At 34.7% G+C, this 19,435-nt stretch overlaps 2 protein-coding genes across 8 annotated transcripts; both read right to left on the reverse strand.

Annotated features, from left to right (window-relative positions):
* Window positions 1-927: 927 nt before the first annotated feature.
* LOC111881246 (chromatin remodeling protein EBS) lies at window positions 928-5,916 on the reverse strand. Of its 7 annotated transcripts, none has more exons than XM_052767589.1 (13): window positions 5,543-5,916; window positions 5,215-5,445; window positions 4,833-5,118; window positions 4,672-4,740; window positions 4,015-4,154; window positions 3,180-3,332; window positions 2,910-2,959; window positions 2,694-2,783; window positions 2,514-2,604; window positions 2,287-2,418; window positions 1,869-1,993; window positions 1,208-1,393; window positions 928-1,127 (listed from the first exon to the last, which is right to left on the reverse strand). In XM_052767589.1, the coding sequence occupies exons 3-5, from the start codon at window positions 5,099-5,101 to the stop codon at window positions 4,073-4,075; spliced, it is 420 nt and encodes a 139-aa protein (XP_052623549.1). In that variant the 5' UTR covers window positions 5,102-5,118; window positions 5,215-5,445; window positions 5,543-5,916; the 3' UTR covers window positions 928-1,127; window positions 1,208-1,393; window positions 1,869-1,993; window positions 2,287-2,418; window positions 2,514-2,604; window positions 2,694-2,783; window positions 2,910-2,959; window positions 3,180-3,332; window positions 4,015-4,072. The 7 variants fall into 7 exon arrangements, with proteins under 7 accessions (XP_052623549.1, XP_052623548.1, XP_052623551.1 ...); XM_052767588.1 differs by having other exon boundaries at window positions 3,180-3,329; window positions 5,543-5,914; XM_052767591.1 differs by having other exon boundaries at window positions 1,869-1,973; window positions 3,180-3,388; window positions 5,543-5,911.
* A 4,654-nt stretch (window positions 5,917-10,570) lies between these two features.
* On the reverse strand, window positions 10,571-11,236 carry LOC111881280 (uncharacterized). Its single transcript, XM_023877700.3, has one exon. It carries the CDS (start codon window positions 11,175-11,177, stop codon window positions 10,776-10,778), a length of 402 nt encoding a protein of 133 aa, XP_023733468.1. The 5' UTR covers window positions 11,178-11,236; the 3' UTR covers window positions 10,571-10,775.
* Between the last annotated feature and the right edge of the window lie 8,199 nt (window positions 11,237-19,435).

Here is a 19,435-nt window from a genome sequence, read left to right on the forward strand (position 1 = left end):
TCCATTCTTATCCCCTTGGCTACACTCCCCTTGATAATACCCCATGTTTGGGCTTGCCTCTATTTCGACATGATCCCCTGTTTTAGAGCTCTTCCAATCCAACATTAGCATTCTACAAGGGGGTTCAACAACTTCTTCTATCCTAACTCTACTTGGGTTGGGGACACAAAGTATGTGTGCAACATAGTTTTACCATGCTCAGTATAAACATCTATCAGTTTGTTATTAGCTACGAATGTGCTAAGGTGATTAATGTCACTATCACTAGCCAAAGCATACAAACCAACATCCAAATATGATAAAGGTTTTTCTGAAGTAATAATATAGCAACTTACCCTCCTCAACTTGATGAAGCTCCTCCATTATTTCATCAATGTCGTGAACACATAATGTATCACTATCTAGAAGATCAATATATTTGACTTTTCCCTTCATGTATTTTCTGGCAGGGAGCTTTGTGAACTCTCCACTATAATGCAACTTGATGGAGAACACAGTCGGGTGACCATCTGTGGAGAGAAAAACTTGGGCTTTACTCACATACATTTATGTTCTAAAATGAATCTAATGAACAAAAATTATATGCTTACCGTCACTACTAGAAAAACAGCCTTTTACGACGCGCAATACGCGTCGTAAAACACTCAGACGACGCGCAAATGCGTGTCAAGGAAGGCCCTGTCATAACGAGAGACGACACGTTTTTGCGCGTCGTCTATAGACGACGTGCATTTACGACACGCATTTATGACACGCAATGTGTATCATTAAGGCCGCTGTCAAGAAAGGCCATGTCATAAATAAAGATGACACACATTTTTGCGTATCGTAATTTTATTTTATTTTTAAAAAAAATTATTTATAGATTTACTAATTTTCAAATTAAATTTGCATTTCATGTCTCATAATAGAAAATAAAATACCATATACAAAAAATAAAACACATTGCACAAAAGTTAATGTCATACAAAAATAAAATACATTGTAATACGTTGGTATTAAAGGGATCTAATTGTACATTGCTATTAAGAGGTTTTCCCTAACTATGTAAGCTATTTGTACAACCAAGACCAAATGAAAGTATCCACGGCCTTCTTCCAGCTGTGTTAGATTCTAGACGAATTAACCTATATATTAATAAAAAAAATAACATTAACATATAGCAATAAATAATAGTAATAGCCATAAGATAAGTAAGTACCCTTACTCTGTTGGTTGTCTTCCTCATTAAGTTACACCAAAGGACTTTCTTAGTTGACCAATGTTTTGACCAGATACCCCAATTAACCCGCCAGCTTGGCACCCATAAATTAACAGTCTTATAGTATTTGCTGCCACATGTCCTGTTGCAATTTTCAATCCTTCAACATTTTGATCATCCTGCAATGAATAGCTGCAGAGAGTCATTACATTAGTAGAAAACATGTATGAAAAGGTAAAACATGAACTAAAAGGACTGAAAAAAGAAAAATATGAAACACCCACATGCAAAACTATAAGGCGAATTTAAGCTGGTTGATTAGTTTTCAAATACCACAATGTTATAATTAATAAATTGATATTTACATAGTTACATAATATCTACTTAGATGTCTAACGCAAATAACACATAGGTCTGACTATTACCTGGGATTTGAGCATAACAAATCCTTACAATCTTGATTTAAGGATACCCTTGCTGCATTTGTTTACCAAGAGAATGTCTAAAATACCCCTCCATAACAACAATACTTTGCAAACAAGTAATTTTTTCTTTAAAGTTTAAACTAGAATGTCTAATTATTATACCCTTCAGTGATGACAAAATTTTTATAAATCAACAGTTTGTGAGTGATGAAAATTTGAAATGGACAATTAGGTAATTTTACCTCTCTCTAAGAAACTGCTCATACGAGATATCACCAGGCTTTGGGGGGCTCACCATTGTCAAATATCTGCCTAGGAACATTGGGACTGAGTGAAATCAATGCAACCTGTATATTTCATCAACTGTCTGCAACATCATATATATATATATATATATATATATATATATATATATATATATATATATATATGCAACACTTTATCAGGGGGTGTTAATGGAAAAAAACTAAGAAATTTAAGGACTAGTAAAGTAAATTTAAGATTAAATGAATTTGTTTAATAAATTTCAAAATGTGGGGTTGGGAGTTTTCTTGGTAAGGGTAGAATGGTACATATTTGATTGCAAACTTTCCCGAACTCAATACAAATCAAACACATGGGAAAGTTGAGTTATGAAAATTACGTTTAAAAGATATAAACCTGGGGAGGGATGTTTGTCATCTCAAAGTATCCACCACGTTGTCCACATTCACCTAAGAATGCTTTGGAAACAGTGTGGAAAGAAATAAGCTCTAGCTCCTTGCTAATTGCTTCACCCATGTCAAACAATACCTTCAATTCAAATCATCAATATATAAAAAGTTAAATACAATAATCTTGTATCTAAAGACAAAAATGCCTTCTTTCCTGATAATTGAATATCATACCTTTCTAGAACTTATAAATGGGCGTTCATCTTGATAAACTTCATCTCCAAGCAAAACCAAGCTTCCTTGGTGACAAAATCAGCTTATCAACCTGTAAAACACCAAAATAAGCACTTTAACATATACATTAATACAAAATCAAATTCAAAAAATGTGCTGCTTTATATCGTTCATGCTTACAGCTTCTGGATGGTTGACTACAAAGTCAACTGCTGCTCCAAGACTCGGTCCCACTAGCAACATAGGCTTCCTAATGTAGGATTTCCAAAACTAAATCATATTCAAAACAAAACACAATCAAATTTTCATTGCTTCATATACCATGTAAATGGGGCCCATAAGAACTTGACTAGTAAAATATGATTGGGAATTTTTTAATTTACTACACAAGTTTACCTGATAGAGGTGATCCCGCTTGGATTCTATAATACATAGTGGAAGCTTTTCTGATAAAGTGTAAAAAAATAAAATAAATAACAAGAAACAAAATTAAACTACAAGTTTGCTTTTATAATCCAATATATGAAGATGAAAAAAGATAAAAAGATAACCCATGTTAGAGAAACCCCATCCCAGAATATCAACAACAAGTGAAATAAATGTGAAGGTAACCAAAAGGTATACTCAACTCAAAAGAATACAATATTCTTTGCAAGTGGCATATACCTGTCCATTAGTGCAGTACGCTTTGAATTTGTAATTTGGATAGTAAACATTTGTTTTCTTCACACTCTTCCAGACCACTGCATCTCTCTGATTCCGATCCAATGGGCAAAAAATAATACAGCTTATGCACTTTTATGGCAGAATCAAATCCTGCTGTAACAAGAAGAGAAGAGCTTGGATCATACAAGCATTGCCATACTCCCCTCCCTCTGTATAATAAAGTAGCACAATTTTTTAGCTATAGTTTGGTTCATCCTAAGTCAATTAAGTTTGGTTCATCCAGACTAGACAACATCACCCATTCAGTCATGTCCATGTTAAGTCAATTAAGTAAATGAAAAAATAGTACCATTGCTTTAAGAGTTTCATAAATGGTAACATAGTTTGATTAATTACGAAACTAACCTTCCTATCTTCTGTAGGCTCAATAAGTCTCATACATAGGTTACCAGATGATATTAAGTCCACCATGTGTAAAGTGGCTGAAGGAGAGACAAAATGACCATTTTACCCTTGCACTACAAAAAACAATTTTTAAAGTGACAAAGCTGTCTTTCTTCTTTTTTTCCTCCCAACTTCTGTCACGTTCAAACTGGATAAATAATGTGATTTTTTTTAAATGTAAGGGTAAAATGGTCATTTTGTCTCTCATTCAGCCACTTTACACATGGAGGACTTAATATCATCTGGTAACCTATGTATGAGTGTTTCTTTGTTTCCTTTTTACTTGATAAAGAAAGACAGGTAAATGAGGGTTTCCTTATTTAATAACGACTTAAAAATTTTTGCCCTTATGTTTGTCAAATAGCATGAGGAAATTTAAATGGATTTTCACCTTGACATCTGAAGATGTGGAAACTGGGAAAGGATTCGATGGTCTTTTTGCATCATCATCAGAGGAACAATCTGAGCAAAAAAAACTGGTCCAATTTTTTTGCCTCTTCAATTGTCATACCCATGCAAGAAGGATGAAACCTGCACAATTTACAGAACAAAATAAAATAAACAGACATTTGCTTTTTATTCAAGTAGAACAATTGCTTATTTATACAAAATAATTGCTTATTTATACCCATGATTGTATTTGTATCTATAAGGTATGTATGTGTGGTGTTATGCTTATGGGTATATATGGAAATGGATATGATTCCTTTCTTTATACAAGTAAAATACACAATGCTACAAAAACATCAAAGCAAAAACTACCCTTTTAAATGTTTTATTACGTTTAATTATAGAAACTGATTATGAGAATATTTTGTTTCTTTTATTACAAAGTAAATCACTAATGTGCGTAGATGGGTAGTTGCATCATTTTATTTATTATGGCAATAATATCATCATTATATTTGTACTTTAGTAGAAGTAGAAGTCTCCTCTATTATAAATTCATTATTAGCCCTAAGGGTGCCCAAAGGTTTCAACTTTCAAGCATGGTAAATGTTCTTTTTTATCCAACATTATATCGTTTTGAGACAAAAGATCATCATACCAGTCCTTGCATCCTTCACATTGAACCATCAAGTCATCAGGGTTGTAGGGCATTTCACATTTGCAGTACCTTCATGTCAAAAAAGAACCCTAATTCGCACCATTAACAGATAAAAAAGCTTAGATAAGTTGTCAAAATTAAGAGCAAGATGTAGGACTCACACTGCAACACGATCAGGGGTGGAACCACCGGTAGTAGCCTTGTACTCGAAGCCACAAAAGTAGTCTTCAGTGCCGACATTATCAAGTTTCGTGTAGTTCTTGAAAGAGTGAACTATACATTTCCCTTGAATTGTATGTGCACTCTGCATATCATAATGATCAGGACAATAATACCACCTAACACGAACCTTCACACTGTTTCTATGATCCGCTTCAAGCTTTTCAACTCGAGCAACGTATGGAGGCTTATCAGAATCAGATGGCCGCATTAACACACAATCTCCAGCTGCAAAAAAAGTCAAATCCCCGTCAATACTAGTCGAAGCTTCAAAAATCAACACTTTAACCCTAGATAACAAACGCAAGCGATATATATACACACAATCTCGAATCCCCTTTCTTTTGAATAGGTAAATGTTCAAACACGTCCTGTATCTGCTGCCTCAACACATCAATTCCACGTTCATCTGAAGCGTTGAGCTCCAAAACCATATTGTGCATTTGCGTCCCGAAAAGCTTTCTAGCTACCGCAAGAATCGTCGATGTCTTGCCGATGCCCGGTGGTCCATACAGTAACAAATGAGGCATTTTTTCTCACTTGTAAGCCTATCAACTGTTCGTCAAAAAACCCCAGTGGAAAATTTTCATTCCTTAAACAGTTTAAGAAAAAATTGAAGCCTTTAAATGAAAAGAATAAACAAGTCACATACTGGTATCGACTATGTCACGATGAGCGGCGACGTCGGCGAGAGATTGAGGCCGAAACTTCTCGACCCAGGGAGTGGCTTTGTTGTGGGCTGGTGGGGCGCCGCCGGAAGTGACTACAGAGTTTCCCTTGTTGCCGTTAGGTCCTTGAGACGGATTGACTTAATCTATGTCCATCGGAGAAATCACTTCGGCCATTTTCACGCTCTCACGGCGATTATATGAGTTGTCGAGGTGTATAGAAGTGATGGTATCGTGATTAGGGTTTGTACAGAGAAGGGAAGAAGAGAATGAAGGGGATTGAAGTGGGGTATTAAAAAGGGATTGAAGTGGGGTATTAAAAAATTTAAGTATTTTGAGTGGATTTCATTTCCCCCCTTTCAAGAACGCGCGTTTTGAATAAAAATTATAAAGTGACATTCACAGAGGGCGCACAAGTGCCCTCCGTGTTTTTATTTTTTTTATGTGTGTCATTAATTTAAGGGCACGCAATAATGCGTGACCTAAATCATTAAACTTTTTGAAGAGCCAACATTTTTTTAATGTCACTCTCTTTTGCATAACATAAATCAATGAGTGTCGTGCTTTGCGCGTTGTAAAAGGCTGTTTTTCTAGTAGTGCGTATGCTTCATGAAGGTCGATTTCATCCATATATGCTCTAATCTTCCATCTAACCATCGTCGCTTGGGAGAAGGTTTTGATGTGAGGGTTTTCCAAAAAGGGTGATCGATTTGGGAGATGGTTTTGACGTGAGGAAGAAGACGATCAGAATAGTAAAATACTAAAGTCTATTTCATATTAGGCACCGTGTTTAAAAAAACAAAAATACCCTTGGCGTGTCATGCATGTGGGGTGTATTAACTGAGATAGTTAATGGTAGACAGACGTAGGGACCAAAAGCATATTAAAAACAAATGTTAGGGATGCCAAACGTACAAAATAAACTATAGAGACCAAATGCAAAATTTATGCAAACTACATGGACCATTTCAGTAATTTGTTCTAATACATTTGGTCTTTTCAAAAAATAATTTGCAAGGCTTGAATGCCCATATATATATATATATATATATATATATATATATATATATATATATATATATATATATATATATATATATATATATATATATATAGAGAGAGAGAGAGAGAGAGAGAGAGTTAGGTTCAAATGTTTTCAATATCTATTGTGTGCCTGTATGATTGATTCTGGACCAATCATTTTAGTTATTTTAAGAAAGTAATTAATGCTTATTAAATGCTGAAGATGTAATCAATACCTATTATATCTTCAACATGTAATATGCATTAATTACTTTCTTAAAATAACTAAAATGATTGGTCCATAATCAGTCATACAGGCACACAATAGATAGTGAAAACAAAATAATTAACCCTATTCTAATAAAAGAATAATTTTATTCTCCGTTTGATATGTGTCACCTTATTAAACCTCTTAATTAATGCATATTATATTCTTCTTTTGCCACGTGTCACCCTATTATGTATCATAAATAATACTTGCCACTTGTCAACATATTGATTATTCATTTTAAATTTTAAATTTTAAATTTCCCACTCTATCTATATTAAATTAATAGCATTAAAATAAAATTAATACAAATTATAAAGTGATATAATTTCACATATGTATTTAAATCAATGATTATAATTTTATATATAACTAAAAAATCTCTTAATTAATAATTTATTTAAACTAATTGATTAATTACTTTGAATTTTTAGTATAAAAGTTTAATTAATTTTTTAACCGTGGTTTCCACAGGTTATAAACTAGTATATATATATATATATATATATATATATATATATATATATATATATATATATATATATATATATATATATATATATATATATATATATATATATCTTCCTATTCTAATAAAAGAATAGTTTTAATCTCTTTTTGACATGTGTCATCCTATTAGGCATCCTAATTAATACATATTTTATTCATCTTTTGCCAAGTGTCATCCTATTAAGTCTCCTAATTAATACATGCCACATGTCAACCTGTTAATTCTCAATTTCAAATTTCAAATTTTATATTTCTCACTCTAATTAAATTAAATTAATAACATTAGAATAAAAATTATAAGATGATATAATTTCACATATTTATTTAAATTAACGATAATAACTTTATATTACTAAAAAAATGTTAATTAATAATTTATTTAAAATAACTGATTAATAATTTTAAATTTTCACTATGAAAATTAAATTAATTTTGTCACCATGGTCCCACGGGTGATAAACTAGTATATATATATATATATATATATATATATATATATATATATATATATATATATATATATATATATATATATATATATATATATATATATATATATATATATATATATATATATATATATATATATATATGTGGGGGGGGGGGGGGGGGGGGGGGGGGTGCAAATTCAATTGCAATCACCCGAATGTGGGATTGTGGTGCTCTTACAACAAAATAAATGTAAAAAGTAATAATTAATTTTGTTATCATTTATTATCTCAAATGGAAGGCAACAACTAAAAGCCTGAGCTTTAAATATTTTATTTATGTTGATTTAACTAAGTTGGTTGTCGTTTCTTGGTCCTAGTTAGATATAGAATAGTAAGAACTATAAATCTGTTTTAATTTTTGTTTCAATAAAATCTGCAAGTTACAAGATTTTTTATGGTAAATTTTGTTTAAAATAATATTAGATCAAGTTGAAGAGATAACCAAACACAAGCCAAATTGGGCATCTCGATGTCTTACCTATATATATATATATATATATATATATATATATATATATATATATATATATATATATATATATATATATATATATATATATATATATATATATATATATATATATATATATATATATATATATATATATATATATATATATATATATATATATATATATATATATATATATATATATATATATTTGAAAATAATCAAATGCATTTTCAAATCACAAGATAGCTTATGAGGTTGAACATGTTTCTGTTCGATTTTCAGTTAAACCAAAATTGAACTAAAAAGTTTAATTTTCTATTTTCAATATGCTAAAGTTTTTTATTTTTTTTGGTCTTTGGTCTTTGTTTTTAGTTTATAAGTTTTTACATTAATCATCCTACTAAAAGTTTTTTTATTTTATTTTATTTATTTTTTATTTTTTATTTTTTATTTTTAACAAGTAATTTCTAAACAATCTACCCTAATAAATTAAGTTTTTTTTTGCCATATGTCACATTCTAATTCAATTTGCCACATGTCGTTTGCCACATGTCACATTTTAATTTAATTGTGGTTATTTTGAATTATATTTTTTTCCACATGTCTTTTTATAGGTTTTTCCTATTTTATTAAATTCCACCTAATATTTTAATGTAATAATTACAATAAATGTAATAATAAATAGATATTAATTTCATTAATGAACCTACCTTTTAATTTTTAAATTCCTAAATTAAACTTCATTAATTTCTTTTGTTTATTTACTAATTTTTAAAAAAAAAAGTTTAAAAGATAAAAAAAAAACATTTCAATTTTAATAATACATTAATTTCTTATTTTCTTATAAATCCAATGTTTTCAAATATTTTGACTTTCATATTTATTTATTTTTAAATTAACTCATGTAATACATGATTATCACAATTTGTGTATGAAAATCAAATTGTAAAAAACATATAAAAAGTAAAATTGTAAAAAACATGTAAAAACGAAATAAAAAAAATAAATGTAAAAATAATTTTGGGAAAAAGATGTAAAAAAGAATTAAAAAGATAAAGCTATAAAAACGAATTAAGAAAAGTTATAAAAAAATTTGTAAATAAAAACAAAAACAAAAGTAAAGTTCAATGACCTTAAATAAAATAAAAATAACATGAAATTTGTTGTTGTCGGTGATAAAAATTAGGTTAAATAATTTTAAAACTTAAAACAAACTAAATGAACGAACCAAATATAATCTTAACCAAATTAAATGCTCTTAGAGCATTCACAATGGTGAGTTCAATGGGAGAGTTGAATGAGGTGGCAAGTTCATGTGTCATTCAATGGATGAAACTCAACCATTGTGAGATGTCACCTTGGCATTCAATGAATTTGGAGTTCAATGGTCATTGAACTCTTCAATGGAAAAAATAAAAGTTTTAATCCTTAAATATTTACTATAAATTATATTTTGTAACATTCTATTGAACTTTGTAGAGTTCAATGTATTGTAGAGAAAACAATAATAGAGTTGTATGAATTTAAGAATAAAAATAATGATGTTGCAATCCATTAAACTCTATAGAGTTCAATGCATTGTGGAATGACTACCTTTTACATGATGACCGCTCATTGCTCTTTAACCGTTATTCTGCAAATGTGGAATTCATTATATTTTGTGTATATGCATATTTTGCTAAAGAGATAGCTCGGTAGTGAGTAATTTCACAAAAAACCTAAGATTAGTTTTTGATAGTTTTCAAAAAAATATGATTATTTGGTCTCCAGATAGGCAGACACCTCTCTCAATTCGGTCATTTTAGTAATTAATTATCTATTTCTTTTTATACATCAAAGGCTCAAACTATATTTATATTTATATCACGTTACTCGCTTGTGTTAAAAAAAAAAGAATAATAAATAAAAATTCATTAAATTGTTTAACAACTACCATAGACTTGTGTTCATTGGCATAATGACATTACTCCTGTCAAAATGATGAAATTGTTTTCATCACGTATAATGTGCATGCACAACTACGTAAGTAACTATACACCATATATATAAAGTTTTCTTTTTGTTTCCTATTATATTTTCACATATGGTTAAGATTTATGTACATAACTTTTGAAATACTTCAGTTATATCTCAAGTTTTAGCCCTGAATGAATTATATTCGTCAAAAATCATTAATATATATGTTTAGTATATTGTCGTAAACGAATTGGAAGACACACGGTATTACCCAAGCTATTTTTGGATGCTTTGACATTAATAAAAGAAATTACGTTCAAATAAACCTATAACATTCAACAAATACGCCACATAGGAAATGACAAAAATAGCCTTACATGCAGTTACAACTAAAGAACAATGTTCTCTTGTTTAGGTAGCTAGTAACAGAACGACATAGTTCACAAAGCAACAAATAAACCAACAATACCTTCTCGAAACACAAACTAACACAGCTATGGTTACTACAACCATTTTCAAGGAAGTGGAACTGCACCAGAATCATCTCCGGCACCAGGTCCACCACCACCAATTCCACCGCCACCTAGAGCCGGCAAGCCAGCAAAACCATTAGCAAGACCTCCAAAAGTTCCTACACCACCAGCAGCTGCACCAGGTCCACCAAATTGGTAACCAGCACCTACACCTCCGATCCCATTGGAGGTGCCTATGCCAAGTCCGGCGCCACCACCACCAATGGGTTGGCCGTTGTTATCGAAGCCAGAAAAGCCACCCAGTCCACCAAAACTGACAATGTTCTTTTGTTCAGTTAGACCGACAGCAGCTTTGTTGGTGTCACTAGGAAGGTCTCTGGCAATAGTACTTTCTACTACTACTGCTGTTAAAACAACCAGTAACATGAAACGCCAGTTTGCCATATTCTTTTTTTATATTTGTTTACTTGGCTATAAGCGTATGTGTCGGATGCAAGATTTTTGAATATGGGAATGCCCTTTTTAAAGCCAAAATTGGGCAGTTGGACAGAGTAAATGGCCTTAATTTCTAGGGGTGTTTGGTCAATTGGTAGGGCAAAAAATAATTTTCACCCATAAACCTTCAATTTAGCTGTCTTTTTTATTTTTTTATTTTTTGTACCTTGAGCGCCAATTATTTATTTCGATTGTATTTTATTTATTATCTAGATGGTGAAATCTGACGAACCACATGCTCAAATCTCTATTTCAGTTGCAAGAAGATCCAATCTTTAAATGGGAAAATCCATCAGAAAATGGTCTGAATTCATATATTGAGTGTAAAACAATCGGTCAAAATGGTCTAAATCCATTACAAAAAAACCGAAGTTTCAGGCAAAATCCGTCGCTAATCTGTAACGCACGAACACCGCCCCGCAGTGGCATTATGTTATCTGTCATGGTAACAAGAACGGCTTGCAACACGATTTTAATCCAATGAAAATTGAGTTTGATCCTTGACCATATTAAGACTATACGGTACGAGTCACAAAAACATCGGTATGGCCGAGGTGGCACACCAAAACGGCGTTATAACGCCGAGAACACCGCCCCCTCCTGTTATGGCAAGGCAAGTTGTAATGACAACACAATGCAACGCCATTTTCAACCAATCAACTCCTCTTTCTTCTTCTTCTTTTCTTCATCTCAATGTCATTCATATAATTGAACACCACCCCAAAAAAAAGTGGTGGAGATTAAAAGGTTTTTGGTGCTCACCTGGTCTCACAACGCTGTTGACCATACCGATTAGTGTAGCAATCAATTTTTCAAAAAAAAAGAAATTTATAAAATCGTGGAGATTAAAAGGTTCTTAATATTTTGTTACCTATAAAATACATAATGTCTACCTCATTTTTATTCACGATATTCTCTTATCTTTCTCTATATTTTATAAAATTTCAATACTTCTAGAAAAATGGATATGTTCGACATGTCCAACGATGATGATATTTTCGTCAGTACGACGTGGAACATGCTTTTAGAGTTATAAAGTCGAAGTGACACATAGTTGAACATGCGGTGCGACCATATGAGATCGACATACAAGATACTATGCATGCAAGTATTATAATGTATAACATGGTGATTGAAGATAAATGACGAAATATTGCAGAGTATATGCATACGGAAGCAATACACGTGCAATTTCAACCAGGAACAACGAGATATTTATATAGAGTCGTTGATATTCAAGACGCACGAAAACATATGCAACTTCGAGAAGACTTGGCGAATTATGTAATACCCGTTCCAGGTATGTTTCTTTTGGGATTATATCATTTTTAGACTCTCAAAATATGAGATTTTTGGTGAACACGACGTGGTGACGAAGGAGCACCACGGTGTGGTCACATCAGACAAGAAACGCGCATCTAGTATCCACCACGACATGGCAACGGTTGGAGTGTAAAACCCTAATTCTTGGGCCTAGAGCCCTATTTAAAGGATGTGATGGCTAGAGTTTGTCCACCCTCAGCCTCCATCACTCCTCAAAAACCATAAACCAACCCTAGTCTCTTTGTGTTCATCTTGAAGCTCATTTGTGGTGTATATTGTTGATATGTTAAGTGTTAGAACTGCATGCTAGTTTGTTGACTAGGGATCTTCAGAAATTGCATAATATAATTGCATGATTTGTGATTCCTGATAGCCTAGGGGATTGTTTAGTTGTGTTATATGAAACTAACATTATTGCTGCTAGTAACTAAGTGTATGCATCATGATTGTACATAATTAGGATTTTAAAGCCTTAGAATGCTTGATTTAGCCTTACTTCTTGTTCCTTGTTTGTAACGTCCCATAAACCATAGTAAAAAAATTTCTTTTTTCAGAAGACATTTTAATAAAACCCATAAAGTAATCAACCGTTGTTTCAAAATAAAGTCATAAAAATAAGAGTATCAATATCATCTCTCAAACATAAATTAGCAGGAGGATGTGTACGATCACACATTCACCTTGCCCCGATCATCTGAAGTACCTAAAACATTTAAATCCACAACTGTAAGTCAAATCTAAGTGAGTCCCCCCCCCCCAAAAAAAAACCCACACAACAATACACATACAATGCATGCACACAAGAGCCTTCAGTCTGCCTAGACCACCTTGTGAGGCCTACAGGATGCCTGGACTACTCTACTAAGCCTACAGTATACTGGATCGCCTCGTAAGACCTATAGTAGCTGGACCACTCCATTGGGCCTACAGTCTGACTAGACCGCCTCATAAGGCCTACAATACACTGGATCGCCCGAGTATCTTGGCCTACAACACAAAGCAGGATTGCCTCAACCCTATCATAATATGTCGACATATGTAAACAAATAAATAATAACCAATAATACATGTAATCATACAGATCTACCAATCTAACAGATCGCTACAATGTACCACCATCTTATACACTAGGATGCATATTGCAGTACAAAGTATAGTGAGAAAAATCACATCGCATTCTAGCAGATAAACAACATAGCTCACACAATCCAAGAAATGGTGCTACAAGTCACATATATAAGAATCAGGGACCAGTTCTTAATCTACAGCCAAAATCCATCAAATTGACCTAAAGTCAAACTTGGTCAAAAAGTCAAAAGTCAACGTCAAAGTCAACAATCAAAAGTCTATAAGTTGGTCACCATGTAGTGGCTAAGCATTTTCGACGCCATGGTGACCCCATGCCAAAACAGTTGTGAAGACCACTTAGTGCCATGTGGTGGAGGCTAAATCTTCACGTCGTGGGAAATGTCCTAACCAACTTAATGCATTAAGCTCTTATCCTTCAAGCTACTTATTCATACGTTCTAGAAGGCTTTCTCTCAGTTAGAAAAATCGGTGCTTTATAGACATGCATATTCAATGCATGTCTTGAACTCCAACTGTGTCAAAATTGATGAAAATAAGGTCAAAAGCTCATTCAAGTAATCAAAACTCAATCATATATGACCTCAAGGATCCATAGAATTGTCAACTTTATGAGATCCCATTACACTAACTAAACCAAACATGAAGAATAAGATAAAAGTCTAGATCTAAAAACATGACACATAATGATTAGATCTTGAAGACTCACAATGGTCCATAATATGTGTTAAAATATAGAGGAGGAGATTGCTTGTTGGAACTACACTCAATGGACCTCTTCTTCTCCTTCAAAGCACCAAAATCACAACACCAAAGCTTCAAAAACTCAACAATGGAGGTTAGGGTTCGTTTGGGGTAAAAGGGAGGTAATGAAGGCTGAGGGTGTGTAAACCCTAGCCATCATATCCATTAAATAGGGATTATAGCCTGAAAAATTAGGTTTTTGCATGCAGACGGATGCCACGTCGTGTCCAATATCTTGCCACATCGTGACATTCAAGAAAAATGCACATTTCACTCGGGCGCCACCACGTTGTGGTGCTATCATAACCTCGTCGTGCCTACCACAAAGCCTTATATTTAAGCCTTAAATGTCCACATCCATAAAAGTACTTATACTTGGAAGTTGGTGTTACATTGTTTGGTTGTGGGCTTAGGGTAGAATCAATTATTTGACTGTCTATCGAATCCAATATTATGTATGATTATCATACACAAGGAGAACGCACAGTTAAGGGAGGTTTCTTGATTCGTGGGAGTGTGGTTTGGAGAATCCTATAGGAAACTAGGAATTGGAAATCACTCTTAGGAGTGTGTATTGGGGCGTGATAGTACGTCTAGTCATAGTGGGCCTAGTGGCTAGGGACTTCGTGGCAATCCTTGAGACAAATACGGGTAGGTGTGGAAGGTAGTATGGGCCTATACTACTAGAAGCACATGACTTGTAAGTGTGTCATGGAAGGTTAAAAATTATGATGAGTGCGTAATTGAGCTTATAGTGTGTTACCTTGTGTTTTAATTTTAACGTGTCCCTATTTGTTTTAAATATGGTGATGACGAGAGGTTCCAGTTCAGGTGCTGATGGCCCGGAGAGGCTAGGGTTGAGTGATGATGAGATCTAATATTTTAACACTACATAAGTGACTCTAGCAGTCAAGGAGGCGATTCTGGATATGTTCGGGTCTATCATGACCACAATGATTGAGATGTTCGACGAGCGTTATGTTTTTATCTCTGATGGTGTTGACGCCGCAACCACTCGAGCTGTCACCATTGCAGAACTTGAAGGATGAGGGTTGATGTGGTACCAGGAGTTCAGTAACATGAAGCTCCTGAAGTTTGATGGGTTCAAGGGCCCGATTGTTGTTATTAGGTGGATATCTAACCTTGAGGGGTATTTCTATATATGTTTGTGTCTGGAGAATGTGACATCCCTAAATTTACGGTCATTTTAAAACTCTTTGTTTATGCTTATTTAAAACAAAGTTTATATACAAATGCGGAATTTGGTCCCATAAAAGTATTTTCGTAGAAATGTTTTTCATTGATTTATAAAAAGCTTGGGATGTCATAATTGATACAAGAAACATAAGCATAAACGGAGACTTACATTGTCTCAATATACTAACGATTTACATCTCCTTGAATCTCTCAGCAGATACATAAATCATTATCCAAGTATCTTTATTTAATAACCCGTGATTCAAATAAACTAAGGGGGTCAGCTTGGGAAACCTGATGCATACATAGGGTTTTCAACCCACAATAATATAGTTAATATGTTTAATTATCAAACAATTAACCCAATATTCCATCCCTGCTATCTTCTTTACTCTTAAGGATTTATCTTAAGGATCATCTATGCTGACAGTACTAGTTCAGGGATTTCTCCGCAATACATGTCAGTAGGTTTCTTTCTAAGGATTTGTCATAAGGAATAGGCACGAAGTCCATCGCTTCCAGTGTTTAGGTATGAAGTCCATCGTTGTCAGTGTTTATCTACCAGACACTAAGTCCATAGCTGCCAATATCTATCTACTAGGAACTTAGTCTATAGCTGCCAGTATTCTACGAGACTATCATTAATTAGTCTAGTAGTTGTCACCTATGTTTTGCTAAGTGACTGCATCGTTGGTACACCAGTAACATTCCTAAAGTCGTGGCATCTTATCTTCGCCTACACACTATGACATCCTATCTTTCATTGTATTATGGCATCTTTCACTACCCTTCGTAACCCAATGTACAATGTTTATAGAAATACATATGCGGTATAAATCATATAAACTTATGTTTTTATAACATTTCATCTAACACATAACATCTTTGCACATAAGCACATATAGCAATTAATTAATTAGATAGTTTATATCTATGTGCAAGATGAAAGTAACTATGCACTCACTTGTTAAAGTGATGACTCGAATCTCGGACAACGCTTCGCTTCTAGCAACTGACCTTTCATTCGACGTAACCTAGTATCATTATCACTAAGTCTTAGCCTAATATTCTACGTGACTGAAAATAGCCTAGATTCCTCAACAATCCCATTGTCTACTGATCCATAGTTGTTAAGAGACAACTAGGTAGGATCATGTCGGAGGTAGGGTCCATTTGTGTAACACCTGAAATCAGATAGGTCAAGAAAGGAAAGGAAAACCCTAAGTTAAAGAGGGTTGACTCGTCGAGTCCCGGGAGGAACTCAGTGAGTCGGAGCGGGATCCGGGTGTAAAGTAAGTGATCGAATCGGCGAGTCGGCAAGTGGACTCGGCGAGTCTGGTCTGGGTTGGGAAACCCTAATTCTGGCACTTGGTACCCTATTTAAACATCTTATTCTCTTCCTTAGGGCTCATTTGTGGCTCCTAGAGTCCAGAACCCCAAAACCCTAGCCACCATAGTCGTTTTTGGAGCAAGATTTACCCTTGGTGAAGTAATTTGGAGCTTGCAAGAGAAGAGATTCATAGTGGTGCAAGAGGAGGCCTTGGATCCAGAGTTGGTGGAACTTTTTAGAGCATTTGGAGGTAATGAATTGTTATCCTTGGCTTTCTCCTTTCTAGATCCATCTTTCATGGAGTTTTAGGGTTTCTTTGAGAGTATGTGATGAGAAATTGGTGCATAAGCTAGATCTGGAATTGAAACTCCAGATCTGAGCTCTATTTGGATCGAAAATGCAGGAAGCCATGTTAGTTGCTATGAAAAAGCCTTCCCCATGAGTTGAGTTCCTCTCTAGCTTGGTTTTTGGTATTATGAGGCAAGAAGCACGTAAAGTTAGCAACTTTATGTTGCTAATGGACTCTAGGAACCCAGATCTATTGTTTGGAGCAAAGGAGAAGCTCTGTGACTTGAAATTATGGAAATGCACGTATGGACTCGGCGAGTCTGGGAGATGACTCGGCGAGTCGGGCTAGATATCAGACTTAAATCGCGTAGCAACTCGGCGAGTCACATGGGTGGACTCGGCGAGTTGGATGAAGATAGGAAGGAACTCGACGAGTTGGAAGAACAACTCGGCGAGTCTGTTGAGGATTGCCTTGAACTCGACGAGCCTGTTCTTGGACTCGGCGAGTCAAGTTGCAAAACCCCAAACCCTTCGAGTTAAGACTCGGATTAGTGAATTGAGTGGGGACCCAGTGAGTTGGACAGGTCAGGACTCAGAAATCAGTAGACTCGGCGAGTCATGGTCTGACTCGGCGATTCGAGTCGAGAAGGAAGGAGGTTTCTGAGCTCATGAACTCGGTGAGTCAGTAGGCTGACTCGGTGAGTAGGGTCAACCTGGAAGGTTGACTGTGACCAGGACTTTGACTTTAACCAGAGTTGACTTAGTGGACTTTTGGAGGGCTTTCAGACTAAGTGTCATATTGATATTGGTAGTTCGGAGAGCTAGAGGAGCAGCGGCTCAGAGGGTTGTCGGTTAGCAGCCAACGGGTTATCAGCAGAGCTCAGCAGTTCAGGTGAGTTTCCTTCCAGTAGGAACGGGTCTAAGGCCATAATGCCGGCCTGTTTAGCTAGCAGTAGTTTCCGGACTTCGGTCCGATGTAGTAGTTATTATTTTTGATGCCCTCGTGGCTCAAACAGGATTTGTGTGTTATGTGTTCCTGGCTACGGTCCAATGCAGTATGCAGTATATGTGTGTTCATGCTAGTTGATACATTTATGTTATGCTCTATTCAGTTAGTTCCAGACTTCGGTCCGATGCAGTTAGTCCAGACTTCGGTCCGATGCAGGGGACAAGGTCCCAGTCAGTTTCTGGACTTCGGTCCGACGTGGGGGGCAAGGCCCCAGTTAGTCCGGACTTTGGTCCGATGCAGGGGACAAGGTCCCAGTCAGTTTCCGGACTTCGGTCCGATGCAGGGGGCAAGGCCCCAGTTAGTCCGAACTTCGGTCCGATGCAGGGGACAAGGTCCCAGTCAGTTTCCAGACTTCGGTCCGATGTAGGGGCAAGGCCCTAGTCAGTCCGGACCTCGGTCTGATGCAGTGGGCAAGGCCCAGTATGTGCTTTATATGTTATTGTATGGTATGTGCTTTATATGTTATTGTATGGTATGTGGTAGATTAGGGGAGCTCACTAAGCTTCATGCTTACGGTTTCAGTTTTTGGTTTCACGTACTCAGTTTTCAAAATAGGAGCTCGGAGAGGTTGCAATGCAAACACCATAGTCAGTTAGCCTGGGAATGTTTGACTCTGATAATGAGATTATGTTTTGAATTAATACTCGAAAATTATGTTATGACTTATGATACGGTTTTTATAAATATGGTTTTAGTAATGTTTTAAAAGAAATTTTTAGTCGTGATTTTTGGGTCGTTGTAAGTTGGTATCAGAGTCTTGGTTTGAAGGATTCGAACATACTTGAGAGTGTGTCTGGACTCAAACTAAGGAAACGGTAAAAGGTTTTCAAAAGAAAAACATTTTCGAAAAGAATTTTTGAGGAAAGAAAAGAGTTTTAGAAAAAGCGATAAGAAATTTTTAGAAAGAAAAGAACTTTGAAAAAAGAAAAAGGGTGTGGTGCATGCAATCAGTCGAGCTCAAGTAAGTTTCCCAAATTACCCATACAAGTTTATGTTATCAGATTCAGTTTCAGTTTCAGATCGGTTCAGTTTCAGTTTCAGTAAAACAGCATGCTAGTATAGGACTAAGGATCTAGGAGGATGCCTTATGTGTTTTAGCTTGATAAGAATTGCATGCTAGTATTGAGTAGACAGAGGTAGGATAGTCTGTGTAGGTTATGCCTGATAGTATGAGCTTAGCATTATATGCTAGTATAGTCTCTCGTAATAAGAATAGTTTCACATGAGTAT

This window comes from Lactuca sativa, chromosome 9, assembly GCF_002870075.4.
Source record: "Lactuca sativa cultivar Salinas chromosome 9, Lsat_Salinas_v11, whole genome shotgun sequence".
NCBI lineage: Eukaryota > Viridiplantae > Streptophyta > Magnoliopsida > Asterales > Asteraceae > Lactuca > Lactuca sativa.